General features: G+C 43.9%; 11 protein-coding genes across 11 annotated transcripts; 8 read left to right on the top strand and 3 right to left on the bottom strand.

Annotated features, from left to right (window-relative positions):
• Positions 1–2,474: 2,474 nt before the first annotated feature.
• BYT42DRAFT_597325 (transmembrane amino acid transporter protein-domain-containing protein) lies at positions 2,475–5,423 on the top strand (the record flags this gene model as incomplete). Its single annotated transcript, XM_051570946.1, has 3 exons — positions 2,475–2,661; positions 3,750–4,129; positions 4,229–5,423. 3 exons carry the CDS (start codon positions 2,475–2,477, stop codon positions 5,090–5,092), a joined length of 1,431 nt encoding a protein of 476 aa, XP_051426080.1. The 3' UTR covers positions 5,093–5,423.
• A 73-nt stretch (positions 5,424–5,496) lies between these two features.
• BYT42DRAFT_559532 (uncharacterized protein) lies at positions 5,497–5,980 on the top strand (the record flags this gene model as incomplete). The annotated part of the gene is made up of 1 exon (XM_051567130.1): positions 5,497–5,980. A coding segment is annotated over exon 1 (325 nt), but the record flags the coding sequence as incomplete, so codon positions are not given.
• A 390-nt stretch (positions 5,981–6,370) lies between these two features.
• Positions 6,371–6,736, top strand: BYT42DRAFT_486111 (uncharacterized protein; the record flags this gene model as incomplete). The annotated part of the gene is made up of 1 exon (XM_051563752.1): positions 6,371–6,736. A coding segment is annotated over one exon (366 nt), but the record flags the coding sequence as incomplete, so codon positions are not given.
• BYT42DRAFT_491820 (uncharacterized protein) lies at positions 6,728–6,946 on the top strand (the record flags this gene model as incomplete). Its single annotated transcript, XM_051564103.1, has 1 exon — positions 6,728–6,946. A coding segment is annotated over one exon (219 nt), but the record flags the coding sequence as incomplete, so codon positions are not given.
• A 145-nt stretch (positions 6,947–7,091) lies between these two features.
• On the top strand, positions 7,092–7,770 carry BYT42DRAFT_559524 (uncharacterized protein; the record flags this gene model as incomplete). Its single annotated transcript, XM_051567129.1, has 2 exons — positions 7,092–7,563; positions 7,618–7,770. Coding segments are annotated over exons 1-2 (417 nt in total), but the record flags the coding sequence as incomplete, so codon positions are not given.
• Positions 7,771–7,923: 153 nt separating this feature from the next.
• Positions 7,924–8,387, top strand: BYT42DRAFT_611336 (uncharacterized protein; the record flags this gene model as incomplete). Its single annotated transcript, XM_051571491.1, has 2 exons — positions 7,924–8,153; positions 8,213–8,387. The coding sequence occupies 2 exons, from the start codon at positions 7,924–7,926 to the stop codon at positions 8,385–8,387; spliced, it is 405 nt and encodes a 134-aa protein (XP_051426075.1).
• A 474-nt stretch (positions 8,388–8,861) lies between these two features.
• On the top strand, positions 8,862–14,573 carry BYT42DRAFT_228771 (P-loop containing nucleoside triphosphate hydrolase protein). Its single transcript, XM_051562610.1, has 12 exons — positions 8,862–8,872; positions 8,956–9,703; positions 9,762–9,922; positions 9,976–10,042; positions 10,097–10,134; positions 10,194–10,346; positions 10,410–12,715; positions 12,785–12,923; positions 12,986–13,376; positions 13,464–14,017; positions 14,087–14,179; positions 14,246–14,573. The coding sequence occupies exons 2-12, from the start codon at positions 9,343–9,345 to the stop codon at positions 14,345–14,347; spliced, it is 4,365 nt and encodes a 1,454-aa protein (XP_051426074.1). The 5' UTR covers positions 8,862–8,872; positions 8,956–9,342; the 3' UTR covers positions 14,348–14,573.
• A 20-nt stretch (positions 14,574–14,593) lies between these two features.
• Positions 14,594–16,193, bottom strand: BYT42DRAFT_642519 (uncharacterized protein). The gene is made up of 2 exons (XM_051572585.1): positions 15,502–16,193; positions 14,594–15,442 (listed from the first exon to the last, which is right to left on the bottom strand). Exons 1-2 carry the CDS (start codon positions 16,186–16,188, stop codon positions 14,633–14,635), a joined length of 1,497 nt encoding a protein of 498 aa, XP_051426073.1. The 5' UTR covers positions 16,189–16,193; the 3' UTR covers positions 14,594–14,632.
• Positions 16,194–17,580: 1,387 nt separating this feature from the next.
• BYT42DRAFT_559506 (uncharacterized protein) lies at positions 17,581–19,118 on the bottom strand. The gene is made up of 2 exons (XM_051567128.1): positions 18,406–19,118; positions 17,581–18,339 (listed from the first exon to the last, which is right to left on the bottom strand). Exons 1-2 carry the CDS (start codon positions 18,985–18,987, stop codon positions 17,647–17,649), a joined length of 1,275 nt encoding a protein of 424 aa, XP_051426072.1. The 5' UTR covers positions 18,988–19,118; the 3' UTR covers positions 17,581–17,646.
• Positions 19,119–19,457: 339 nt separating this feature from the next.
• On the bottom strand, positions 19,458–22,434 carry BYT42DRAFT_559504 (uncharacterized protein). The gene is made up of 8 exons (XM_051567127.1): positions 21,971–22,434; positions 21,491–21,906; positions 20,884–21,379; positions 20,801–20,811; positions 20,703–20,709; positions 20,003–20,621; positions 19,850–19,923; positions 19,458–19,775 (listed from the first exon to the last, which is right to left on the bottom strand). The coding sequence occupies exons 1-8, from the start codon at positions 22,360–22,362 to the stop codon at positions 19,754–19,756; spliced, it is 2,037 nt and encodes a 678-aa protein (XP_051426071.1). The 5' UTR covers positions 22,363–22,434; the 3' UTR covers positions 19,458–19,753.
• Positions 22,435–24,538: 2,104 nt separating this feature from the next.
• Positions 24,539–26,834, top strand: BYT42DRAFT_559497 (uncharacterized protein). The gene is made up of 5 exons (XM_051567126.1): positions 24,539–24,958; positions 25,025–25,218; positions 25,332–25,535; positions 25,626–26,145; positions 26,275–26,834. Exons 1-5 carry the CDS (start codon positions 24,580–24,582, stop codon positions 26,748–26,750), a joined length of 1,773 nt encoding a protein of 590 aa, XP_051426070.1. The 5' UTR covers positions 24,539–24,579; the 3' UTR covers positions 26,751–26,834.
• Positions 26,835–27,170: the final 336 nt, after the last annotated feature.

The following is a 27,170-nucleotide window of genomic DNA, read 5'->3' as shown; positions in this document are numbered from 1 at the left end:
GTGTGCTTGGGCGGGACATTCTATTTCGAGCTAACTGCATCTGGTTTTCCCTTTTTTTTCTTTTGTTTTGTCTGTGATTTCAGCGGTGTAGTCCTGAGCATTCCATATCTGTGTGATGCCAGGTAACATCACGTAATTATCACAGACCATGCGCTGTATTTCGCTTACATTTCGTCATGGCACTTTTTGATCGATAAGAAACGTGGAGCGTCACCTGGAAATATGAACCTAATGGAATGAAAATAAACATGCAAGCACTGCAGTACCAAGACTTCCTGCGTATGCAATGAGCACGTTATTTATAATGGCATGTATCATAACCTTCTGATTGTTTGATTCGATGCGTGTAGACATTACAATATGAACGACAACGTTGCCGTTTTTTAAAGTATGGTCACAGACATTAAACCAGTAATGGCTATTTAGAACGGCCAAGAGCCCTGGTGAGGGCATATGTTGTATCTGAAGCTTGATGTTGTTGCTTGGCTACGGTTGAAATCAGACATCTGTTATAGTAAATAAACTGCTTTTCAACCACTTCACTTTTCCACTTCTCTTGCATTTCGTGCTCTGACCATCACATAATACAGCTTTTTCATGTCTGCCATGTGTGCGAATTGCTAAGATGAATGAGAAGAAAAAAAGTGCTACGACATCTCGATTGAGTACCTGGTATTTATCTCCCTTTGGTATCAAAGGGCTCAAGAACGGCGCAACCATATATTTGTTGACAAAGGAAAAACATCCAGCCTCATCGTGTATTTCTCTCATTCTTGTGCATCGAAGATCTTTGCGGACAAGAGTCAACCCGTGGAACTTCTTACAGGCAGCAGAGAAGGTACAATAAACGGAAAAATTGCAGCAGTACTATTCCCAAACCGACGACACAGACATTTGTGCACTTGCCATCGTCTGTGATTCATTTGTTGAAGTTTCGAGTTGCACTGGGTATCTGGCTACATTCGGTTTGCATCGATCGCTCACCAAATCATTGAGGTTGGCATAGAAGATTGCACACATTTACCTTTGCAAGCTAGAAATAAGGTAGCCGATTGTAGTTTCTCATATTACAATAATTACTATTTTTATTCTTTTTCTGCAGCTGACGACTAACTATCAGCTTCAACCATCTGCAGCATATCGCGTCCCAGGCTACACAACTACAAACAGTTCTGCGTAACAACAAAAGTTTCGTGCACTTCATTGACAGTAATTGAGGGGTCAGCGTTAATCACGTTGAAAGGGTTCAGTTTATGCCTTCAGTCATGATACCCTTACGACCCAACATTTTAGCTTTTTATATCTCTCGAAAATTGCTGTCAATGAAGAAATATCATATCATATCGCTTAACCACGCACCCCTGCTGTGCAGTTTGAATGCGAATGTCCAACTGTTTCGCCCGCAGCTGCAGCACTCATACATTTCTCAATCTTCAGATCGAAAATCTAGCCTTATCCAGGTAATGAAGCGGACACACAATACGGTTATATATTTGCCTCTTTCTTACGGTCGTCGTCATTTTTTTTTTTTTTTTCACACGGCCCCGGGCAAGCTAGAAATGAGTTCTTTAGACGCCGCATTTTAGGTATTGCTGATGAGTTGCAATTGTCTAGATAAAACCTTGCGTTGATTCAGCCACGGAAGTCGACGATGTTGGCATGCCAATCCTGTATCATATCAAGCAGCTGAAAAAAACATTGTGCTTTGTTCCAAATTGGTTAGCATGCATTGTATCATGTTGGACAAAATTTTCCGGAACACGCTTAGAAAAGGCAGAACCTTCGTTTCAGGATAACAGTTTTATACAGTTGTAGAAAGGATCCTATACCAGATCGGGATGGGCAAGTTCCTCTCCCCTTTTTTACACATTTGACTTTTTTTTAAAGAGCGGTGGTGGTTGTTGATGCTTCACAAAAAAATAATAAACAAGACGTTTAACTCTGCAAAGGCTTTTATAGCCTAGGTCTGCAAAGTGAAAAATGTTGATACAGACGTACTGAGCAAAAGGTTCTTGGTCAGTAATGACATACAAAACCATTTGCAGCGGGATAAAGGTGGGCGTGGGCACCCTAGTGTCAGATGACCATTTGCTTACTGTAAATTACCTTTTGAGGTATGCGCACATTTTAAATCCGGGGCAACTATCTTCCTTACTCCACTAAGTTCCTCGGAATATCGAGTATCAAGCTTTTGCCATTGTTCCATGCATAGATGCATACATGATTCAAAGAGAAAACCTGCCGTCAATAGAAATTTTCCCATTTTTCTATCAGACGCACCTTTTCTGGTGGAGAGCTGCAGTCCACCAAATTTGGAGACGGAAATACCACCAGGAATGGAACTCCCTGGTAAACCAGCAATCAATAGACAGATCGACAACTAGTGTGCTGGTATGTGCTTTGTGTCTGATTATTCCATTATTCTATTCGGCAATCATTGAGTTTCTTTTTTTCACCGCGGGTCTACGTTAATAATGACGATATTTGTGGAGAAAGGGAAGGATTGGGATCAACGTTACGCTAGTGATCATATGGAAATCGGTGCAGATCGGATGATTCAAAAAGTTCCTGAAACAGTCGTTTCCCGGAAGTGCAACCTTGACGAACCCAAAAAATCCCCAAAAAAGCTTGTTGCCGTTCGATACGTCAATGCAACTCATAGTAATACAATGACGTTTGATAAAATTGACATTATTCAAAGCAGTGAACAAGCATGCATCGTTTTCCAAAACTGACTTGCATAGCGTTGGATAAGAATAGCTTCGTTATCTTCCTCGGGCAAACAGCATAAAATGTTCAAGCTCCTCTTCATGGCTTGAACGATAAATACCAAAAAAGGCAATAGCCACTTCCCTATCAACGTGGCGGGATTTTTCGTCCGATGATTTTGATTTGCAAGAACTGAGACTTCCGGCTTAACGTGTAACCAATCGATTGAAAGCCAGCGTGTGAATATCCTATCTCAAGCGGTCCATAAAGGCTGAGATAATTAAGGTGGGAAGTTAGTGAGAAGGTGCCGGGTGGAATTCATTTTCGTACCACAAGGTCGCAGTAACCCATCGTTAAATCTCGGTACAAAAGAAGTCAATCTTATTCTTTCGTTTCTTTTCCTTTGTATGACTGTATCGAAAACCTTTTTCCAAGGGCCCGTGTGAAAAAAAGGAAAGTTTTGACCAATCCCTTAATAATCGAAGATGATTGGCTAGATTATGGAACCAGGTTTTATCTGTCCATCGTTTTTACCAGGTTGTTTCAAACCTGTTACCATTTGAAGTGACGAAGTGGATGTAAAAGGAAATTCTACAGATTGCTGGTCATAGGCTCACCATTGTTGGAGTTGCGTCGGTATTTAGTAAAGCAGAACCAATCTTTTTACCGTGGACCATTGACGTGCGTTCATTTGATCGGACCTTACGACGGAGATTTGTACTACCGCATCGAAGAACCTTATCACGACCTCTTTTTTTTTTTCTGCTTTGCCGCAATTTCCATTTATCTATATAAAGAACAATTTTTCTTTTACGAATTTCGCCACACTTTTTGTTTATTTATCAGACCTCTTCCCTTCTCTTTTGAAACCATTTTTTCTTTTTAACTTTTTACTCTTTACTGTTTACTGCTATATTTTTTTCTTTTGTTTGCTTGTTTCTGTTGATCTATCATCATTAATATGTCTAGAGAAGATATTTCGACGTCAAAATCCGAAAAGTTCGCAGTGGAAGAGGCTTCGATCAATAACTATGTCGAAGATGACCGCGCTTCCAGCGTTGTCAATGAATTCGGTCACGGCAACGGTAGCTTTTTCACGGCTTACTTCAACGTTGTATGTGTCGTTGCCGGTACCGGTACTCTCGGTCTTCCCAAGGCTTTCGCCGATGGTGGTTGGCTTGGTATCCTTATTTTAATCCTCGCTTACGCCATGGCTGTATACAGTGGTATCGTGTTGATCCGCTGTCTTTACTGCAAACCCGGTGAACGTCTCCATGACTACAAAGCCATCGGTACCGCGGCATTTGGCTGGGTGGGCTACATTATCGCTTCTGCTCTCCATTTCCTCAATCTTTTTGGTTGTCCCGCTTTGTATCTCGTGCTTGCCGCAGGCAATATGCATGCGCTTTTGCAGAACACTGTAAGTCTCACAAAAAGAAAAAAAATTCGTACCCCCCGACATAACATATATGGAAAATTTCGGTCAAACCTAACCTATTATTTTCGATGAAATTTTTAGGCCGGCGCGCTCGATCCCACCAAATGGACCATTATCTGGGCTGCATTTTTGTTGATTCCTTCGTTGACGATGAAGACGTTGAAGGAAGTTACCAGCATTGCTGCGGTTGGTGCCATCTGTACCATGATGGCCGTGTTTGTCGTTCTCATTCAGGCACCCATGGACCACAACAGTAACCCCAAGCCTGAATATGCCACCACTGGTGTCATCTGGACTGGTTTCCCTTCTTCTTTAGCTACAATTGCCTTCTCCTTCGGTGGTAACAATACCTATCCTCACGTCGAACACGCCTTAAAGAAGCCTCACCAGTGGAAATGGGCCATCGTTGCCGGTCTTAGCACGTGTACATGTCTCTATTTCCTTACCGCCATTCCTGGCTACTGGTCTTATGGTGGTGCCACCAAGTCTCCCATCTACAACTCGCTTCCCGACGGTGCCGGCAAGACTTTGTCCATGATCGTCATGACGATTCACGTTATCTTTGCCATTCCCATTTACTCGACTTCGTTCTCCCTTGAATTCGAAAAATTCATTCGTGCCGACGAAGAACGTATCGGTCGTTTCGGAGCTTGGCTCGCACGTGCCATCATCCGTACGTGCACCATGGTTATTTTGGCCATCTTGGCTATTTTCATTCCTTACTTCGACGATTTCATGGGTCTCATTGGTGCCCTTGCCAACTGTGGTCTCGTTTTCTTGCTTCCCATCATCTGTTACCTCAAGCTTACCGGTGTTCGCAACAAGCCCTTCTATGAATTGGGCTTCTGTGCTCTTACCATCTTCCTGGGTATCATTGGTTGCGTCTTTGGTACCAAGGATGCCGTCCAAAACCTTATCAGAGACTTCCAGGGTGGTCATGAATAAGTTGGGATGCCTCTTCTCTCATTCTCACCAAACCATTTTTATACCTACACTTGCTTCCAACCATTTTAATCAAATGTTTTGTTTCATTTTCTTCCCCTTTACCATGTTCTTTTTTCTTCCTCCTTCTTTCCTTCTGGCATTCATAATTTTGATTTCTGATATCCCAAGTTAAAATTTTGTGAGCTGGCATTCACATATTCTGAAATTTGTAAAAGATGTATATAAATAAACTGTATATTAAAATCTTTGGGAGTTATGCACGTTAAATCATGTGCACGGTTTCTGATTAGCTAAAAAGCAAAAACAATACATTTGATTGGGCACAACTGTGTAAAAATAAACCTTATTTGTAAATCGTATGCTCTCCAGATGATCTACACTAACCTATCAGAACCTTTTATTCTTTTTGTGTCTTTTTTTATATCTTTCAATCATGCCTCTGGGTAAAAAGAGAAGGAGACTGTGGACTACGATCAAGTGGAATTTACACATCTTTGCACCAGTTGTGGAACACAAGATAATCCGAATCCAAATGAAAACGGAAGAACCGTGTTATTTGCCGGGTGACATTTCTATTATCAAAACTCGATGTAATATGGACGACGATGGTCTTTTAGACAAATGTACAAGGTTTGACTGTGTCTATTGTCGCTCCTCATTATCAGAGCACGCAGATCAATTCAATTTGGAGATCCACTTTTTACATGTTAAAAACCTGTTTGCAAGTCCATGGTGCCTGAAGCATAGCTGGAATATGATCTGACATAAGATCGAACGTAATCCTACAGACACAAGCTTGGGCACCGAGTTTGAGCATGTGTATCACAAGCACGAATATGGCACTTTATTTATCATCAAAATAAAATTTATCAGCACTAGCTGGCTCACATGTTTTGTATGCATTGATAAAGTGGACTTTGTTATCAGTCTTGGGTGGAGGATTTACCATGCATTATGGCAATTTCGAAGTCAGCAACGCCAACCGTCATAACAGCCCAAAAGCACCTTTGAAAGAAAAAATCAACGTCTGGAACCAAACGAGTGTCCTTTCCAGATACTAGGATACCCCATTAACTCATTAAATCCAGCATGTTGGTTTGCTTCAACGTCTAGAGGCTTATCGCTTGAAGCTCCATTGGCGTGAGCAGCCTAGGCTGCCGCAGCACAGACCGTCCAAAAACTGCGAGTCACAGAATAGATATAAAGCATGAGAACGCTGTTTTTTTTTCTGGTAAATCTTCCTCTTTCTCTTTATCTCCTCATTTCCTAAAAACTGTACTCATCATTTCTTCCAAACAAGTTTCTGTTATCAAAACCTCCATCAAGGCCATTGGGTGGCGCGAAGAGTTCATCCAACCGTTGCGTGAGCTCGTAGCTCCCGTCCATAACCTCACCAAACACACTTTTTTATTCGCGAAATACATTTTCCTGTCAGAGTTGTCAAAAAACGATGGGTTCGAGCTTCATGCTTATGTCCAAGAAGGCTTTTTTGTTGAAGCCTTCCTCTCGCTCATAAACAGACGCACGAGAAGCAGCACGGTCAGAGCGGCAACTCGAACATACCGCGAACTGATCGAACCGTACGTCGAATCTTTTTGTCGACACACGTCGTTTACGCCACCAACTCTCGCAAACGCCCAGCAAATTGCGCTATATCAAGCAAAGCAGATATATACCGCATATATGAACAATGTCAAGTATCGCTTTGGACAACATTTGCGGCGCCTGGTTAATCTGCTTCTTGACATCAAAAACCGGCGAAACAACCTTAAAACACAATTGCAAAACGAGGGCTTATCTCAACGTGAAATATCAGCAAGACTCACAACAGAAATCTACGAGCCCGCTAAGTAGTTCAAGCTTGATATCGCAAGCAAAAATTCGCACATTGTTTCTCCATTTCTACCACACAATGATTTTTTGCAACCATTTTTCAATTCCTACGCATCGACATATCAATTCGCGAAAGATAGTATTTATTATGATGTCAAAGCTTCCCCTGAAAGCCATTTTCTTGCATTCTATCGGTTATCTTGCTTATTTTCTCGACGAGGTTGGCGCTCCTTCACCTGCTTCCCGATTCGTACTGCCTGGTCGCCGCGGTACATGCTGATTGACACCCAGATCCTATATACGCAAATTCTCAACCTGAACCAAAGAAGCGTTAAAGGGCTAAGCAACCTTGATCTGTGGAGCGGGGTCGTGGATCTCGACAGCAGACCTTTCAAGCAAACGAAGGGCGAAGGATTGTCATTTTATGGAACACTGCAGACTGATGGCGTAGCGGTGAGTGTTATCAAGCAAAATGTGCCAAGTCGCAAAGGAGGCCGGCAACGAAAGGCGAAGGTTCAGGATGAAGATGTACCGTACGTTGACTCGCTTGCTCCAATTGAGCAAAAATGCCTGGAGGGCCGCTGTGTGTTGGTCGACCCAGGACGAAGAGATTTGCTTTTCTGCATGCACGAGTACTCTTGGTAGGATTCGCTATCGTTACACCTCCTGTCAGAAGGCGAATGAATTGAAGACGAAACAAGTACAGAAGGATCAGAGAAACATTACTCAGCCAATTCCCAAATGTCAAGACTGCTCAGGAAAAACTATCACAGCATCCCATTTCAGTCAATGACCTCGAGACGTATTGCCACAATCTACGGGAAACCGCAAGCGTATCTCGGGTATTATCGAATTTCTATGCGAACACGACGTCAAACTTATCAGAATACCCTCTTTTCCGAAAACTGCGCCTCTCAGCCTATTTCAATCAATGCCAAGCAGATTCTCGATTGGCGAGAACCATAAATTTGTGCTTTGGATGGGACCAGGCTTTAATCATGGAAAATTGGTCGGCATCAAATGTCAAGTTCCATGAGCCGATCAGAGGTGTAGGCATGCGACGGATGCTCAAAAAACAAGGTTTCGAGGTGTACTTGCTCGATGAATTCAAAACGTCCTCGTGCTGTCCTGACTGCGGTGATCCGTTGGAAAAATTCAAGAAGGTGCCCAATCCCCGGCCATACCGACGAACGAAGCAGCCAGAAGTATTATGCCATGGTCTGTTAAGGTAACCGATGGATGAAAATGGATTTGATATTGAATGTGCTTGCTCACGTTTATTCTTAGATGCACAAATCAAAAATGTAAACATGATCATGGCTATAAATTATGGAATCGAGACTTGGCTGCGGTCCTTAATTTCCGCAAGATCCTGTTCGGTCATCGAGAGAATAACGAAAGGCCGACACTTTTCAAGAGGAAGCGAGCCGAAGCGGAAGCCTCGAGTAGCAAGATTCCATAACATTCATGATATCATCCGGATCAGTTATCGCTGTTCCCACACCTAGATGCCCTAGGGGTAAGTTGATTATTTATTTCCAAAAGTTTGCCTCACATGATGACTCATGCCTTGGTTTCTATTCATAATCTACTAGTAAATCCATATAAACAATATTGAATAAATATATCTATCAAAACTGGCAACTCAGTTACAAATGAACATTGAAGCAAACACGCGCCAAGCGCTTGGCATCCCAAGACCCTGACAGACCGATGTCTCAGGGTGTGGCGAACAGCAGAGGATCCCGCCAGCAGAAGGCCAAGGTCCTGAGACAGGAAATTCCATCCATTGACTCTCTTAGCTCCAGTTGAGCAAAAGCTTCTCGAGGGTCGTTGCGTCTTGTTTCACCCGGGTCAAAGATGCGTAGAAATAACCGTAGCTGGGGTGTTTGAGAAATTTGACGAGAATTGTGTCGAACAGATCTGGGTGATCCTATCGGGGATAAGGTAATTATGGATCGCTCACCAACTTGGCCCAACGTGGTTATTTACAATTTACCCCGACCTGCATAAACGTATAAATATACCAGGATAGCGCAATGAATGCCAAAGCGCGGATCCGTGAATGGACTTTACCATGTTAGGAAATCACCAAAAACGACTAGAGCATCTGAGCGCACTAATGCATCACACAGACAGTGAATCCTCCACCGCAAGCCATACCTGCAGTGTGAGTGCTACGACATGAGTATCCATGCATCCAAGACGACGGGCAAACCTAGACCGTTATTTCACCAGGATTCGCCATGTTCACCTCTGCCAATTGGGTGTGCAACATGAGAAAACTATGCAAAACGGCGAAGTGCATTTTGGCGGAGATGGCGTTTTTGTAAGTCACAAATGGGATAGTGTCAATTGTCGCAAAGGATCGAGTATAGGAAAAACGAAGCTAACAACTCAACCAATTTTGAGCAATCATGGCCAAGAAGAAAAGTAAAAAAGTGGCATCAGCTCGCGGTTACGCAACTGTATCTATGCCTTCGAAAAAGGAACCCACGACATCCAAGCCTGAATCGGAAGAGCCTTCGCCACCTCCTCAGACTGTCGTGCCGCCGCCCGTCATTGAAGATCCGATCGTTAACAATGCCACCGACCGAGTCAGCATGTTAGCTGAACGTCTTGGAAATGCCAATGAACATAAAGTAGAAATGCTTTTGAACAATTTGCAGCGAGTCGGGAGTCAAAAAACGTTGAGCGAGTTGAAAAAGTTTGATCTCTCACCAGAACTACAGTACGAGTTATGGACTGTCCTCCAACAGCAAGGCGTGCGATCACAGGGTATTCTCCGTCTGAGGCCCAAAATTATCTAAAGTAGTATACTTACGTTCTCTTGTAGAATCCCAGACGAAAGAAAACGCACTTCAAGATATCGATCCAGTGATTGCTCAGATTCATGTCATTTATCGCGGACTTGCCAAACTTGGATTTGCTGTCCAGGACATCGAACAATCGCTTGAAGCGACAAAAGCGCTCACCATTGAGGCTAACCTTGATTGGGTAAATATCATCAAACTATTTGGTAACGATCTTCACTTTAACGCGTGTTATAGCTCTGCGTCCATGTGCCTTATGAACGGCTACCGATCGGCTATTTCGATAAATATTACAGTGATCAGAGTAAGAGAACAACTGGTTAGTTCTTAATGGGAAAAACTAACGCGTCCCTCGCAGAATTAAGCGTCAATATGGTGGTCCACGATGACACGGCAGTACGTGGATTGAATGAATCGAGTGAAGCTATAATAACTGTAACCAATTATCTGCTTAGAAAATCGAATCCGGGGAACCCACTACAGAAACTGAATCAAAAGTAACGTCAATGGAGGACCTTCCGATTCAATCGCGAAAGGAGAAACAGGAAACGAAAGAGGATGTGGATAGTATGAAACAACGGACTCTACAAGCGGCGCAGCAATACCTGGTAAAATAATGCAGCCGATAACCTCATTATTTCATCAGCTAGATATTCATTCTCTGATCTTAGTATGACGATGACGAAGAAGAAGAAAACATTAACGAGCAGCATGCGAAACTTGCAATGGAGTTGACGGTATTGGAAGACCAGTTACCGTCAAAAAAGAAAGGGAAGAAAGCAAAGCAACAGACCGCTCACGATCTGACGCCTGAAGAAATGCAAATAATTCAAGCAAAAATGAAAAAGCTGAGAGAACGAATGTCGAGTTTGGAGAACGATTTCGAGTATGACAAAAGTGAAGCGCACAATATTTTTCTGGATATGAAGCGAAAGGCTGTCGAGAAAGCCAAAGAAGAAAAAGAACGACGGGCGTCACGCTCAGAGTCAGAACCGCAGCCACGGGAAATTGCAAGTAAGCAAGCCGTTGATCCGCTCACCGAGAATTCAGACGACGATGATCTTGGAGATATTTTTGGCGGATTATCGATGCTGGAGCAAACAGAGTCCCCTAAATCGACGACGGTATCCTACACAGTGATTGACCTTACTGTGCGAAATTGGATGGGGAAGTATCCCAAAGATTTATTGGAAGACTATTGTCGAAAGAAACAGTACAGGAGACTGTCGTTTTCTGCGGATTCTCCTAGCACTGCCATTTTCCGCGCTTCGCTTCGTTTGACTGATCAGCATGATACCAAGAAAACCATCGAGTTGCCCGCCGATATCGCCTTGGCCTCGGCGAACGAGGCAAAGCAATACGTTTCCATGCAAGCTCTGTACGACGCCGATCCACAGTCTCTGGTGTACCAAGTATTACCTGAACCATACAAAGACATTTGGCGACAGTGGAAAGTCAGAGACGAAGAACGTGAGAAATCTGCCCGTATAGAGTCCAACAAGGCGATCGTCAAATTTGCCATTCAGCTTGCTAAACAAAGTGCCAATCAGTCGGCACATATCCGTTCCGAACGAAAGGCAGAAGAAGACGATCCAGCCTCTACCATTGTCAAATCCACCCGTATGTCAAGATCACAATTGGAAAGAAAGAAGCGTATCTTTAGCCAAGTCAAGGAAAAGTTCAAGCAACGATTACCTACGGAAGCTTACAAGAACATGTACAACCAACGTAAAGACTTACCGATCACGCATTATCGCGACAATATACTGCAGTTATTGGAAACCCACCAAGTAGTTGTCATTTCCGGTGAAACAGGTTGCGGCAAAAGTACACAAGTTCCTCAATTTTTGGCCGAGGATCTGTTGCAAGGATCCAAGGCATTGGGCTCCGTCATCTGTACACAACCTCGTCGAATTTCTGCCATGTCCATTGCCCAACGCGTATCTACCGAAATGGGAGATCCGCCTCGCATGGCCGGTAGTCGAGAAGCCATGGTGGGCTATCAGATTCGGTTGGACAGCCGAGTGTCGGAAGAGAACGTACTTCTCTTTTGTACCACCGGTATCTTGTTACGACGACTTGAAAGCGACCGGTATTTGGAAGGTGTCACCCACGTGGTGGTTGATGAAGTGCATGAACGTACAGTGGAAAGCGACTTTTTGCTGCTGGTATTACGTCGACTTTGTGAAAAGCGAAGCGATCTTCGTATCATTCTTATGAGTGCCACAGTGCAGGCTGAACGATTTACATCCTATTTCGGCGACTGCCCTGTGGTATCAGTCCCTGGACGAACGTTCCCGGTCCATGTACAATATCTTGAAGATGTAATCGAACGTACGGGATATGTTTTCGAACGCGATTCATACTACGCCAATCGAAGCGCCCTTCAGTATAAAGCCAAAGGCACGGTCAATGTGAGCGGCATGCACGGATCATCACAACAGTTGCACTATGAAATGCTTGAAGATGATTCAGACGGAGACGACCCGTACGATGTAGACACCGCACAGTCGAAACTGATCACGGCGGATGATAAGGAGGAAGAGAGTGCAGAGCCAATGTATAGCAAACAGACGCGCAAGATGGTCCATCGAATGGATGAGAACAAGATCAATTATGATCTTATTTTGCAGCTTTTGGAATATGTATGCTCTACGCGTTCTGATGCGGCGGGAAAAGAAATTGAAAAGCCCAAAGATATCCCAGAAGAAGGCGCTATCCTGGTGTTTCTGCCCGGTATGCCAGAGATCCGACGACTGTACGATGCACTGGCGAACCATTCTGCATTTGGCGACGAGAAGAAATTCATTGTCATTGCGCTGCATTCAACACTTTCGTCTGAACACCAAGAAAAAGCGTTTGACGTTCCTCCCAAAGGCATGCGCAAAATTGTGTTATCAACAAACATCGCAGAAACGGGTATTACCATCAGCGATGTCACGGTGGTCATTGACACCGGTATGGCCAAAGTGGTAAGGTAAGCTATCTTTGAGATCTTGAATCCATGACGATGCAATAATAATGCTTCTGTTGCCATTGTGTTTAGCTATGATGAAAAGAAGAAAATCACTCGCCTTCGACAAATGCACATTGCCAAGGCCAATGCTCGCCAACGGCGTGGTCGTGCAGGACGTGTGCAGGAAGGTGTATGCTTCCATATGTTTACGAAGCAAAAATACGAAGAGGTAAACCCCTAAAACGCCAAGTTGGAATGCATCCCATGCTGAAAAAAAAATCGTTTGTTTAGATGGCGGATCATGAAACACCCGAAATCCTTAGATTACCGTTGGAGGAATTATGTCTTCGCATCAAGATCTGCAAACTTGGCTCGATTCATGGCGTTCTTGCAGAAGCTTTGGATCCGCCTTCCAAAAAAATGATCGACAGCGCCATCCAAACATTATGCGAAGTTCAAGCTCTAACCTCGGATGGTCTAGAATCATTGACTCCACTCGGTATCCATCTGGCCGATTTGCCTGTAGATGTCCATATTGGAAAGATGATCCTGTTTGGTGCCATTTTCCGATGCCTGGATCCTATTCTGACAATTGCAGCAGCCCTGAGTTTCAAGAGCCCTTTTGTGCGACCTTTTGGTCAAGAGCGAGAAGCCGACGAAGCCCGGGCTAAATTCTCTTACGGTAAGCCCCAGTTTTTTGTATTTTTTTGTTTTTACAAGATACCCAAGTTCATACGCTAAATTGTATTTCATCCCTTTGCGTGGTTAGCCAACTCGGACTTTTGGACAATCTACAAAGCATACGATAGCTGGAGAAAGGAGTACGAAAAAGTCAAGGATAGTAGCAACTGGAAGAAAAAGATTCGAGATTTCTGCCGAAAGCACTATCTAAGCGAGCGAAATCTGGAAATGGTTGAGGATATGAAACGACAATATCTGGGACTACTGGCCAGTATCGGTTTTGTTAGAAGCGAAGACAGGAGCATGATGAGGAGTTATGACGTGAAGCGTAGTATCAACCTATGCAAAGTCCCCGATATCTACAACAGCAATTCCTTGTCAGTTCCAGTGGTCAATGCAGCGATCACGGCGGGTCTTTATCCTAAACTGGCTGTCTATTCGGAAACGAATCATCACTTCATGAACGGCAAACTTATGCTGGATATTCATCCCACTTCCATTTTGTTTGGAAAAGAGGATTTGCTTAAAAAGGATTTCCTCGTGTACAATACGGTGGTCATGAGTAAAAACATTTATCTTTGGGAAGCAGCCTCTGTTCACGCGATAGCGATCATCCTGTTGGCATCCAATTTGGATATCAAGGTGAGGTCTTATGAAGGAAGGCATCCTTGCATGTGAAATGGAAAAAAGCTGACCATCTTCGAAACACAGCATGTCCAACGACGATTCATTGTCAATGACTGGATATACCTTGATTGCTTTGCACGCACAGCAGCCTTGTTGAAATATCTACAGCAAGAACTGGTAGGTAATCTATCATGTATTTGTCCTCATCACTGCTAATGTTTTATTTTTCTTCTCTATCTGCAGAGTCATTGGTTAGCTCTCAAAATCAGCGATCCGCGACTGGACCTGACAACCCATGCTCCCGAAACTTTCAACGTCCTTGTCAAGTTGCTCGAAAGCTCATAAATACCGCGTATCCTCTTATCGAATAGGCTTTTGATCTTCCTTTTCCCATTGCTGTATATCCACGTTGGTGTTTCCTATGGTCCGCCATGAAGATTTTGTCAGCTCGTTCAATCGAAGGCCTATGGCATGTATGAATATCTTTTAGGATTCTCATCCGCATTTGCTAAAACTCGAGATCGATCGTCTGATATCACATAAATAAAAGCATTCCATCTTGACTAGTTGCAAAATTGATGTTATTTATTACTTGATTTTATGATTGTTTGGAGTCGTAATGATGAATTTTTAGTCCTGAACATGAGGTTTAGAGTGGTAGGCAGCTTCATCGGGTTTTCCGGTGGTAAACTGTTGGTCTGGCTTCTGAGTGTATACTGGGGATTCTCCCATTTGGGTACTGTAGTTTGCAGGATATAGAATTACATTTTGCTGAGACGGTTGCGTGGGAGACATGGCGGCTGGGGATGTCGGTCCGTTGGAGGATTGCATGGCATAGGTGATGCCCATGGGAGCATTAGACATTCTGTACGGTTGAGGCATCGTCATTCCAGAATTGCCATAGCTGAATTGGTCGGCAGGAGACTGTGTCATATTGACTTGCACAGGTGGATACATTTCAGGCGGTTGTTGGGACATGTTCACTTGGCTAGGCGGATATACTTCCGTAGGTGACTGCATCATGTTGACTTCAACAGGAGGATAAGGTTCTGCAGGATAGTACGAGGGCAGTTGCGGTTGCTGAGGTTGCTGATATTGCTGCTGCATGTTGTATTGATAATTCGCAGTGTAATTGTACGGATATGAATCGGTCTGGGCGGTATGAGCAGTATGTCCGGGAATCTCTGTTGTAGGGCTGAATGGTATGGTCACGGAAGGTACGGCAGGTGAAGTTGCAGGAGAAGCCGCGGCAGGTGCGGTCGTCGATGAATAGGTGGGCAATGGCTTGACAGGGTTGACTTGGATCGTTTCCTGAATTGGGCTTCCATTCGTGGCTTGAGGTGATGGATAGTTGGGAGCGTTCTGCTGTCTAGGGCCTGATTCTGGTGCTATCAGAGGCTTGATGGCGGATCGCCAGATATGACGTGCAACGCAGTAATACTGAAAAAAAAATCTATCGTCAGTTAACCGAATACCAAAGCAACACTTGCAGAACTTACAATCAAGCCAACAATAGCTACGAAAGCTGCTCCTCCTACGGCAATTCCAATAATGGCGCCGGTGCCTATCCCGCCGGGTCCAGAGGAGGTTCTGTATCCATGCTCATCATCGTTCACAGAAGACGTAGGTACAGGGGCAGCGGAGGGCATACGAGATGAGGGTTCATCGTCGGAGCTTGAGTTTGGATTGGCGTTGGTAGCCGAGGCTTTCGAAGACGGAGCGGCAGTTGCGCTGGTGGTGGTTGCCGCTGGAGCAATGCTGATAGCAGATCCTTTTTTGTCGGTTCCTTTATCAAACACATTGGTTCCTTCTTGGGCCGAGAAAGGACCGATAGCGGTACGTGAGGGAGGCGAATCATCGCCTTCAAGGACGAAATAGTAATTGTTGGACGCCGATGGAATGGAAGGCACTTCGACCATTGCTCTACCAGCAGAGGGTTGGAAATGGCCGTTGAAAGCGTTAACTACTGTTAGTTCATCGGTGCTCTTTCCCTCGGCAAGAAAGATTGTCAAGGTATGTACGCTAGAGGGACATCCTGTCCATGAAATACTTCCAGGAGTGAAAGATTCGATCCCAAAGGGAAATGACATGGACGCTTCAAACGCTGCCTGGCCACCGATAACGGCGAAACACAGCAGTAACACTGCTATGTAATTATAGCATGAACAGGAAAATAGATTGGGCATGGAGCAGACAAAGAGTGGAAAAAATCAAATGGGCGTACGATGTTTATTATGAAAATCCCTGGAGTTCTGATTCGTAACGCTGTAATGTGCTGAATGGTTGTTCAACGTATCACAAGTTCCAGTCAATAAAAACCATGGTAACTTTCATGCTCAGGTTCCAATGCTTCATGGTCCCAGCTGCTGCTCACACTGATATGTGTAAGTTCCCATAATGAATCTTACCGTAAACTGCGGTTAAACAGAAAATACAGCAATAAAGCATAGCATTGAGTTGCAAGTCATGGTTAAACATATTCTTCCGCGTTTGGCTATTTTGTTCTTATATCCACATGCTTATGCCCAAATGGAAGGTATTGTGCAATAAATGGACAGTTCCTTGACGATAATAAGCAATTGATCTGTCAAGCGCTTTGGAAGTTATGTCTCTCAAGCACAACATTCTGAGGCATTTTTTTTTTTTTTTACAGCAGCGGTAAATTCCATTATCAGCGCGGTCAAGAGAAGCAAGGATGTAGTTTATCCGTCCCAACGATTTGGATGTGGCTTCATTGGTTACCACGAGCATGGTCTCTATCTTTTGTGGCGTTGCTTACCATGACAGCGTACGAGATTTTTACAATTTGCCGAAAATAGACAATGCGCATCCAACAAATTACTGAATATGGAAATTTGGAACTGAAACGGGTCTTGGGGAATTCAGAATCTTTCATTTCAGTGCACCAATGAATTCCGAAAATCACAAAAAAGGTGTACAATCCCATCATCAGCACTTTATTTCGTCGTCCATATTATTTGACCTTGGGAGATTTATCTTCATTAGGCCTTCGAATGGTTACATATATGACAGTTTGGCTCAATGTGACAGTGATTTCACAGAGGATAGCGATGCAGATGGCGTTATTGATCTGCGAATGGTCTTTTTTTTTTTTTTGGAGGGTGATGAATAGAAAAGATTCTGCGTTACAATTGAGAGCCCGGTAAAAGTAGATAAAAAAGTTCTGATCTGTTTAGGGCTATCTAATCTCCGTTACTTGGAACGACGTCAAAAGGGCTTTTTCAATCTCACTGCTGCGTGGCGTTGATTCAGTCATATACGAGACGCGTTCGTGATCTACGGTTGATCAATTCTTTTTTTTTTTCCTATTTCCAAAAGAGGAACGATTTTTGATTACATTGCAGCTGGACTCGGATGCTATAAATTGACAATCATGAGATTGTACATATCGGCAATCTTCTATGCACAAACAATGGGAGGCATTATCTGGGATACGGTAACAAAACGGCCCAAGAAAACATTAGTTAATAGTTTAAATGGTGGTACGTTGACAGGAAAAGCAGATGAATGTGATTCTATGTCCGGATTTGCACAAATCAAAAAGGATCTTTTTCATCGTGAAATTTGATAGTTTGGAGCATTGTATTTACAGTTGGATTTATTTTTCTACATAGTGTGGCTCATTAATCAATGGGGGAATGAGGTTTATCGTATAGATGAGGCTTCGTCGTCAGATAATGCACTTCGTCGGGTTTGTGGGTTGCCATCATTGCTTGCTGAGTTATTCCATTAGGGGGCATGGATATCTCAACCTTGCTATTATGAACGGTCTGAGCATTATCACTATGCATAGGAAAGATACCCGGAATACTTGAGGTTGGAGGGGCGGAAGCCTCAGGGGATGAAGGTACCGCGAAGGTCATCCCCATAGGTGCATTCTGTCCTGGGTAAGATGAAGGCATTCCCTTGACTGGTAGGCCTGAGGGTGACTGCGCCGTATCTGCTTCTGAGGGTGCAGACGGCTCCGTGGAACGATATGAAGAAGAAGGCGATAGCATATTGTTTCCATATTGTGTAGGAGCGCCGTCATTATGGTAGTTAGTAAGTGCAGTATGTTCGGGCATTCGAGTAATGGTTGATAGAGATGGCGAGGTGAGGGCTGGTGAGGAAGCGTCGGGTGTATGAGGGACCATTAAGGAAGAATATTTGGGTGGCGGGCCCATGAAATTCACCTCGACCGTCTCTGGAACGGTATGGGCTCCACCGCCTTGTACATTGCCTTGACCCTGAAGATTATTGTAGTCTCGGCCGTTTGATTTCGAGGCAAACATTGGTACAATCAGCGTCTGCCATAATTTTCGCGCAACGCAAAAATACTATGCATTTATCATCAGCAATGAACTCCAAAAAAAAGGCGATCTCGTCTCCAATTCTAGACTTACAAGAAGTACAGCACATGATACCAGCACAAATCCTCCGACGGCAATACCAGCAATGCCACCACCGGATAACCCACTGGATGTACCTCGGGGAGGACGGTAGTCATCATCATCATCGTCATCATCGTCGTCGTCGTAGGAGGTAGGCTTTGGCGCCATACTGATGGTCGATGTAGGATGCGGTGACTCACCTGAGAAGGGCTGATCCTCTACTTTCACTGTCACTGGACCAATGGCGGCTCGAGAAGGGGGCGTATCATCACCTTCGAGAACGATATAATAATCGGTGCCATCTTCCTTGACCGTAGGTATGTGGATTTTGGCGTGACCAACCTTTGGCGAAATGTCAACATCGATTGCATTTACAACGCTTAAAGCGCCGGTACTCTTGCCGCGTGCAAGATACAGTTTCAATTCATGTACAGTGCTAGGGCATCCTGACCATTGTATTAAAGTGCTATCTCCACCTTCCACAATGCTACTGTGGGAAACGATGGACGCTTGGAACACCGCATCGATATGGTATAGCTGGAGACACAATAGGAAGATCGCAAAGCAATATCCCGCGTTCAGTGTCCTGCGCATTGACAAGCAAGAAAAATGCAAAGCAAGATAAAAATACACAGAGAATAGGAAAAGGGCGATCCATCTTAATATCACCACTTCCGAACCCTTATCCGAGGTGTCACAGATCCCATACACTTTTAAGATAAAAATACGCACACAGAAAAGGGAAGCTTCTAAAGAACACGGCTTCCCAAAAATCTTACTCATCCAAGGTATCACAGATTCTGCACTTCTCGCCTGAATACCGTACTCTATGCAGTATCATCCACCCATTCATTATCAATGATCGGGGGAAGAAATACACCCTCCAGCCACCATGCATTTTTGTTCTTGTTCTCATCTCCTACTAATCGCGTAGAGAAATCAGTGATCGCAAGGGTTTGATCGACCTACAGGTTCCGATTTCCATATTTGGTGTATCAAATGTTTTTTGACTTTCTGGAATGCCGATTTACAAAAAGATTTCCGGCTTTAGGCAAGTCTTGGCAACTTTATATAAACTTATGTTTTATTAACCAGCTTAAATATTTTAACAAATAATAGTGTAGACTACACGGACGGTTTCGCAAAATCTTGGGTGATTTACTCAAATATTCGAAAATCACACATGGGTCCGCCTCTAAGCTTACTTTGAATACTAACGGAGTTCTAAATGTATCTGGTGAATCGCGGTGGTGTGAAATGCTTGATATGAAAAAAAGAAAAAAAGGTGGCGAGGGGAACCCGGGAACCGGGCAATCAAAAAAGACAAGTCTGTACAACATTGAGGTCAGACCTCTACGTCTTACTTTTTCTGAGAAGCGTTCCTAAGAGACATCATTTCAGGTGAGTACGAACAAATTTTGGGTTAGATGGAAAAAAAAAAGTTGCAGAAACGTACATGGCGTCCAATTCGGATTTGTATTTTTTGTTGATGTCTTGACGCTTAATTTTTTGCGCGGCGGTCAATAAGCCCTGTGGAACCGAATCAGGCAAGGAGGTTGGATTGGTTAACTACTTTTTTCTTTCTTGTTTTTTGAAACCACACACTTACAGACTCCGTTGTCCATTCTTCGTGACACAAATGAATGGCAAACAACAATTCAGCCGATTTGAGGCCCGCTTCTTTTCCCTGAGTCGTGAGCTCTTGTAATAAGACTTTCTTTACGGCCGGATGGTTGCACAATCGTTCCCAATCATTTTCCTCCACTTGATGATTCGCTGCCAGTTGCCGTAAATTATTTTCTGCGGGGACGACCAAGGCCACTGCACGATCAAACAGGGGATCTGCGTACAAGCAAATGTTCGTGACATAGAAACAGCTCTTGTAAACCGATTCAAGCTTTTCCAAAGCAATGTATTCACCGTTGCTTAGCTTCACCAAGTTTTTCTTGCGATCAATGATCGTCAATGTGCCATTCTCGTTCCACTCGGCAATATCGCCAGTCTTGAGCCAACCATCTTCCGTTAGCGTTTCCTTGGTGACGTCGTCACGTTTCCAGTAACCTTTGGTAATAGCTGGGCCGCGCACCCAGACTTCGCCCTGTGGTTTGGGAGTATTGGTCGATCGGTAATCTGTATCGGCCACGTCCACGAGTTTAATTTCGCAGCAAGGCACAGGAGCTCCTACAGGTCCATAGGCGAATTGTTCGGGAGTCATGATGGAGCACATTCTAAAAGAGAAACGTCGGAAGCCAGTATCGTTAGAGACGCAACACTTTATCGGAACGCGTACGCGATAACGAAAAACTTACCCACAGCCTGAAAAAATCAGCACGTTGAAGAAAAATTTCATTTCTGTCAGTAATCCATGCTTTTGTCAAATTGGGTACATGCACATAGTGATACTTACTTTCCGTCATTCTATGTCACATCAATTGGAAGAAAAGCAATTAGCTTTGGACTTTTATCATTTTTCTACAGCTAACAACTCACCCGAATCCACTTAGAATTGGACACAGGGCGACCGAGAGGAACCTTTGAGTTTCCACCGAAAGGGGAGCTCCACCACACAGAGCGAATCGCAGTCGTCCGCCCACTTGATCTTTTATCTTGCTAAAGACAACCCTGTCGAGGACCACCGAAGGCAAATGTCGTTCTTGAAGCCAGGCCTTGGTAGCAAATGCTTTCTGAAACACTTTCTGAGCTTTGGGTGATGCGGATCTCAATTTCGAAACGATGCCCTTATAGATGGACTCCCACACAGCTGGGACACCAGTCATCAATGTTGGTCGAAATTCTTTGATATCGCCCTTGCAGTTGCGAACCGAGGCATCGGTTAATGTACGCACCGAAGCATAGCCCAAGGTCACTCCCCAGAAAACACAGAGATTTTCCACCACAAATTCCAACACGTGAGCTAGCGGTAAATAGGCCATCATACTGTCATGATCCGTAATAAGGTGACCAAGAAGCTGGTTACAGGCCGCAACTGAAATAATACAGTGGATTGTCAGCCAATGGTTCACACTGATACTGCCTTTTCCTCCCACGCGGTATCACGCTGTCTACCCCATGGTATAGCATCCATGTCTCCACTTACTAGCAGCAACGATATTCTTATGCGACAGCATCACGCCTTTGGGATTGCCAGTACTGCCTGAGGTATACATGATACAGCACAGATCTTCGGGTTCAGGTAAACGAGGTTCCTTGGGATGAGCTTGGCCAAGTTTCAACAATTGGCCTAAACTTAACACGTGATCGATGGACGACAGACTCTTGATTTTTTCAATCACGGACAGGTCGGCTTTGCCATTGTAAACGATAATTCGGAGACTAGGGCACTGACCACCGATGGCGGCCAAGGTAGGAAGTAGATCGGCGGTGGTATAAATGGCTTCCGCTTCGGTTTCATTGATTGAATGCAATAAACCTTCTTCGCCGAGCGTTTCATAAGCCGTTACAATGGTCATATTTTGAGTAAAAAGACCATGCGCAGTGAGAAGCCATTCCATGCTATGGGTCAAAAAGTATTCATTTGGCACCCTTGCGATTTTGAAAGACAATAGGTGAGGCTTACCTGGTGGAGGAGAAAATTTCGACTTTGGCTTTTTCTTTCAAGCCCAAGTAAGCAAAACCGGCGCCAATGTTGTGTGCCTGAGTCGATGCTTCTTTATAGGTGAGATATCGGTAAGGCGAGAGCTGAAAGTATTTCCAGGTCTTCTTCTGCTTGGTTTCCACCCCGTCCACAAATTTTGTGATCTCCTTCTCTTCTTCAACCACCTGTTCAATGGTGCGATAGCCAAAGGCTCGACGGTCGCCATACTTTTTGGCACTATGCTGCAACACATCATACACCGTGTGAACGTTCTTGTGAGGAATACGGATTAAATGTTCGGGAGCCAAAATGGATCGACGAACACGACCGCCGTTGGGTTGTTCAGGACCGATTTCGACCGTGAAAGTCTTCATTGTTTCAGACGCGCAAGGAAAAAAAAAGAAAAACGAAAGGAAAAGGAGGAAAAACGAATAAGAAAAATAAAGAGTAGCTTGTTTCAAAAATAAGCTATGGAGGCATCAGACAACAAAATATAAACATTTTCGATTTGGATGAGGTTGTACCAGAATGATAGATCTGCAACCCCGAAGCAAACTAACACTATTTAGCATGTGAAAATCTCAAATTCCACGCAAAAAACATGGTTGTTGTTCGTCTTTGTGCATGGCTTGTGCACTAGGTATACAATGCAACAAACAAGGCAATGGTCTTCATGGTCTGCATCCAAAGTACCATTGTCTGGATCCCAATTGAAGGATAAATCTCACCGCCGTCGCCTCCCAAACGCACGTCCGATCGGTTTTATCGGCCATTCAGCGGCGCTATAAAAACAATTTGCAGAATTGCTTCATTTTTTATTTTTTATTACGAAGCATTCTCGCATTCTGATCATAGTGATGGTGCTTGCTAGTCAGTTAAACATTGAACATTGGACTTTCATCATGTCCAAAGAAAAATCATGTGGTGTTTGTCTCTAATTCACACGAACCGGTTTCTATAAAGTTCAGCTGTTGCTTCTCATTTTTCTTTCTGTCGTGGAAAAAGAAACATGGATCTGGTCATAAAACTGATTCCTCCTCGAGTTTGCACAAAGCATGACAAAAAAGTCACAACCACGTTAGTGTGCCTTATCACATGATCACAATAACCCGTACTTGAGGAGGAAAAAAACCGAAAAATGGGATGTCAATCATATCACCCAATCGCATAGGATACGATAAAATCTCGTTGCTCAAATGACAAGTGGCATAAGCGAAGTGATCGAAGATTGAGATGAAAATGTGTATTTGTTGCTTGGCAAGAAGTTGTAAATATTTGTTTCGCTCAACAACTGGTTGTGATTGGTGGAACACGTTACATGAAAAATGAGCAAACGTCACGAACAGACGCCATGAGCTATTTTTCCAGCGCTCCTTACTTGTCATTGCAAAGACTCTGTTGTAAATACCAAGGCTCTTACAGGCAGGTTAAGATGAACATGACTTTGTTGAAATACCTTCAATGATACCATTTGTAACAACAAACCGTGGTTCGGTCGCGGATAACGTTCGGGATATTTGACGAGAAAAACAATACATATTTCACCTGATATGATAAGCAGCACATGTTTTATATCTCGACAATGAACAAGTTTATGCATACTGGAGTGGTGGTTTTTTGCAAGTCGAGCATAACATATTGCCGGTCACAATCACTGATACTAATCATTTCTGGTCACGAATCGGCGTCCAATACGTTTTCGGTGATGTGCGACACAACGATGATCGGATATGGCCTCGGAAGCATCGCCAAAGGTCAATAGCTTTGCCGTTTGTATTGACAAGGAAAAGTCATTTCTCACTATTGAACAGACTTTTTATATAATAAACCAGCGAGACACAAGATACGCCACGGCCTTGCGGTGCCCATGTTCTCTCCATCTGCACTTTCAGCTTGATGTCTTTTTATGCTGAAAGGTGCCATCGGGCAGGTATAAATGCACTTTTATTTGACATCGATAAACAACGTACGAGATTGCCTGTTATTTCTCTCTGTACGACCACGTTACACAAATGTGAAAAAATTTCAACGCAAAGCCCGGCTTAAAAACCATTCATCTTACTCTTCAACAACATGTTCTATGAAATGAAGCGATCTACAGAACCGCAAGACAGAATTAGCGATGTGGTGTTGAGCTACCAATGGAAAAACAACACTGTATTTATTTTTAAACAACCATGTGGCTGAATACACAATAGTGTAACACAAAGGATGATACAAAAGAAGACTTTGAATCCCTACATCGATGCAAAAGGAAAATATTCCATGAAAAGCCATCCTTCGTTTCAGGAGGGATGAACGCTTGTTTCTGCAATAACCGCGTTTTATAGCTACGATTTGGTGGACTATATAAAGAATATCTTGCGTAGGATAGAAAAGAAAAAGTATTAGCGAAGGTAAAAAGCATGCTTGATCAAAAAGGAAGGAAAAAAAAAATAAGAATGCGCAAAACGGAAAAAGGGTGAGCATTTCCGGGTGTCTCACATAAGCCCCAACTCATTTATAGATGCGTATAAATACCGGGTTCCGTTGGATTGTGTCCCTCTCTTTACAATTATAGATTATTTTTCCACCGAGGTTTTTCTCGAGAAATGAGACGACTACCTTACATCTTGCTCCTGTGCTGTTTGCTGGTATTCGTTGTATCTGCTCAAGAATCCGGCCAAGGTGCCGGCGAAGGCGGAGAAGCACCACCGTCGACTCCTCAAGCGGGACCAGCCCCACCTCCAGAAGTTGCCGTACCATCTTCTGAGCCTTCCGCAACAGCTGCACCCAGTGAATCTGCTGCCGCACCTCCTTCCAGTGAATCGCCTGCCGTGACTCCGAGCAACCCACCATCACCCACCGCTAGTGTAGATACCCCTTCCCCGTCGCCGTCAACCACTCCATCCCAACCTGAGGGTTGTTTCTCGGCCGATGCTTTCTCTAGCACGGATTATTTTGCTGATACCAAGCTTTCCGACCCATTGCGTAAGTGTGAGACCGTTGACAGCGTACGGAAGATCATAAAACTAAAGATTTTATTTTTGCGTACAGAAAAAACCACCCGTTTCAACGTGACTTACTCCAACACATACAAAGCTGTGTATAATGCGGCCTTGAATGAACATTATGTATTGCACTGTACTCAACACCCACCGAATTTGACGGATTATCAGTCAAAGACCTATATTCAAATCCCTGTTACCAACTTTGCCGCTGTGGACACTCGAATTCTCGGATTTTTGGACGTAAGTATCACAAAAAAAAACAGGGGAGGGTGCCTTGAAAGGTGGTTGTTGGCTGCGAAAAAAAAAAGCGGACCGATGCTGACTTCCTTTTTTTTTATCTTGCACAAAAAAAGTTACTTGGTCACAGCCACAATATCGTGTATGTGGGCAATGTGAGCAATGTTACATCACCTTGTGTGTCGCCTCAACCTACGTATTTCAACATGAGCGACTCCATTGATCGTAGCAGATATGATTTGGCGGTGTATCCGAATAGTGCATTGAATGATCCCAAAGGCGTGGGTCTTGGCATGAATTACGATGCAAGCCCTTTAGCAGTAAGTGTGGAAAATAGATTGAACCGGTCAGCAGCCGTTGGGGTCATTGACTAAAAAACAAAAAAAAATACTCTTTTTGGGAATTGACAGCTTGCCGAATGGATCAAGTATATTGCATTGTTCACCAATCAAGAGAAGGAGGCCGAAAGAATATTTAATAACATCAAGAGCGATTATGAAACCATGAGGGATAGCATCAACGGGGCATCCATTAGCTATAAACGCAACGTGACTGTGATGTCGTATGATCCAATGTCCACCAAGTTTGCGGTTTTGACTGATCTCTATTTTGTGAATCTGACGGCGGACGCAGGTGGCAATCTTACGACACCTTTGCTAGCTCAACCGGGCGATCCATCCACGATGCGTACTCAGCTTCAGAACAGCTCACTGGTGATCGATTTGACAGCTGATTATGTGTTTGACAACTCATTCGCATCATGGCAAAATTTCATCGGCTACTCATCAGAAAATATTACCAAAGGAGCTGATCGAGCACTTCAACGCTTCCAAACCCAACGACCTTACGTCAATGACCCTGATGCGCCTCCTTTCGAGCGGTATGGACAATTATGGCGATTGGACAAAATTGCGCATGACGGTGCAACAGGTACATGGCGGGAAAATCAAAAATGGGATATTGAGCAGTAAAAGAAAAAGAAAAAGAGAATCAGCATCCACACCAAAAAAAAAGAAAAAAAATCATGTCGGCTAACCTGGCCATTTCAATTTCTTTTAGATTACTGGACACGTGGCATGGCGAGACCCGATTTGCTCATACAAGATTTGATTCAAGCACAGTATCCGGACTTTTTCAATGGAAGAGAACGCGTGTTTCTGCGAAACTTGGCGGCCAACGAACCTAGTCAACCGGCCGATAGTGGATCGTACCAATGCAAGCTTGATTCGTGGAAACCATTGTCGCATGTTAATTACGCCAACGCAACCGCTGATGAACCTGGTCTTCAACGACCGTCCGGCATATCACTGGGTGTGATCATTGGTGCCAGTGTTGCCGGTGGGGTGGTTGCTCTTGCCTGTGCCGCGGCTGCCGTGGTGGTGTTACGACAGAAAGTGAAAGATCGTAGCAGCAAGCGGTTCACGTTACTGCGTGAGGATCCTCTGATGGCTGATCCTGCATTTGACAGAGAGCCAATGATGCTAGAGGAAAGAGATACTGGACGTTTAGGAGGATCGGGCCGAGTGATGGCGTGACATAATCCATGATGTACATAGACACACAAAAGACAAAAAAAAAAAGGTGACAATAAAAACATGCCATGTTCCCAAGAGAACCAAAAAAAAAAAAAAAAAAAAACCAAGTTGTAATGTGGTGGCATAAACGAGCAATCTAAAAAGGTAACCACAAAATAAAAAAGCACATGAGAGGCCACCATGATTCGAGCGGAAGTTGGATGGATGGTTCCATGGCAAAATAAATGACACCCCCAAACTCTTTTTTTTTTTCAAACACCCCCCACCTCCGCATGCTTCCTTTAGCGTAATCCCCCAGTTTTTTCCCTGTAACTCGCGCTGCGCGCCTGCCTCCAATTCACCTCCTCACGTCCCCCCTTTTCCCCTCAGTTTTGACTACTGTCCTGGGAAAATTGACATCTTTATATAAAGCCTAAATTT

This window comes from Radiomyces spectabilis (genome assembly GCF_025331425.1).
Source record: "Radiomyces spectabilis strain NRRL 2753 chromosome Unknown BYT42scaffold_3, whole genome shotgun sequence".
NCBI classification, from domain to species: Eukaryota; Fungi; Mucoromycota; class Mucoromycetes; order Mucorales; family Radiomycetaceae; genus Radiomyces; species Radiomyces spectabilis.
This window is presented reverse-complemented; position numbering and strand designations above follow the sequence as displayed.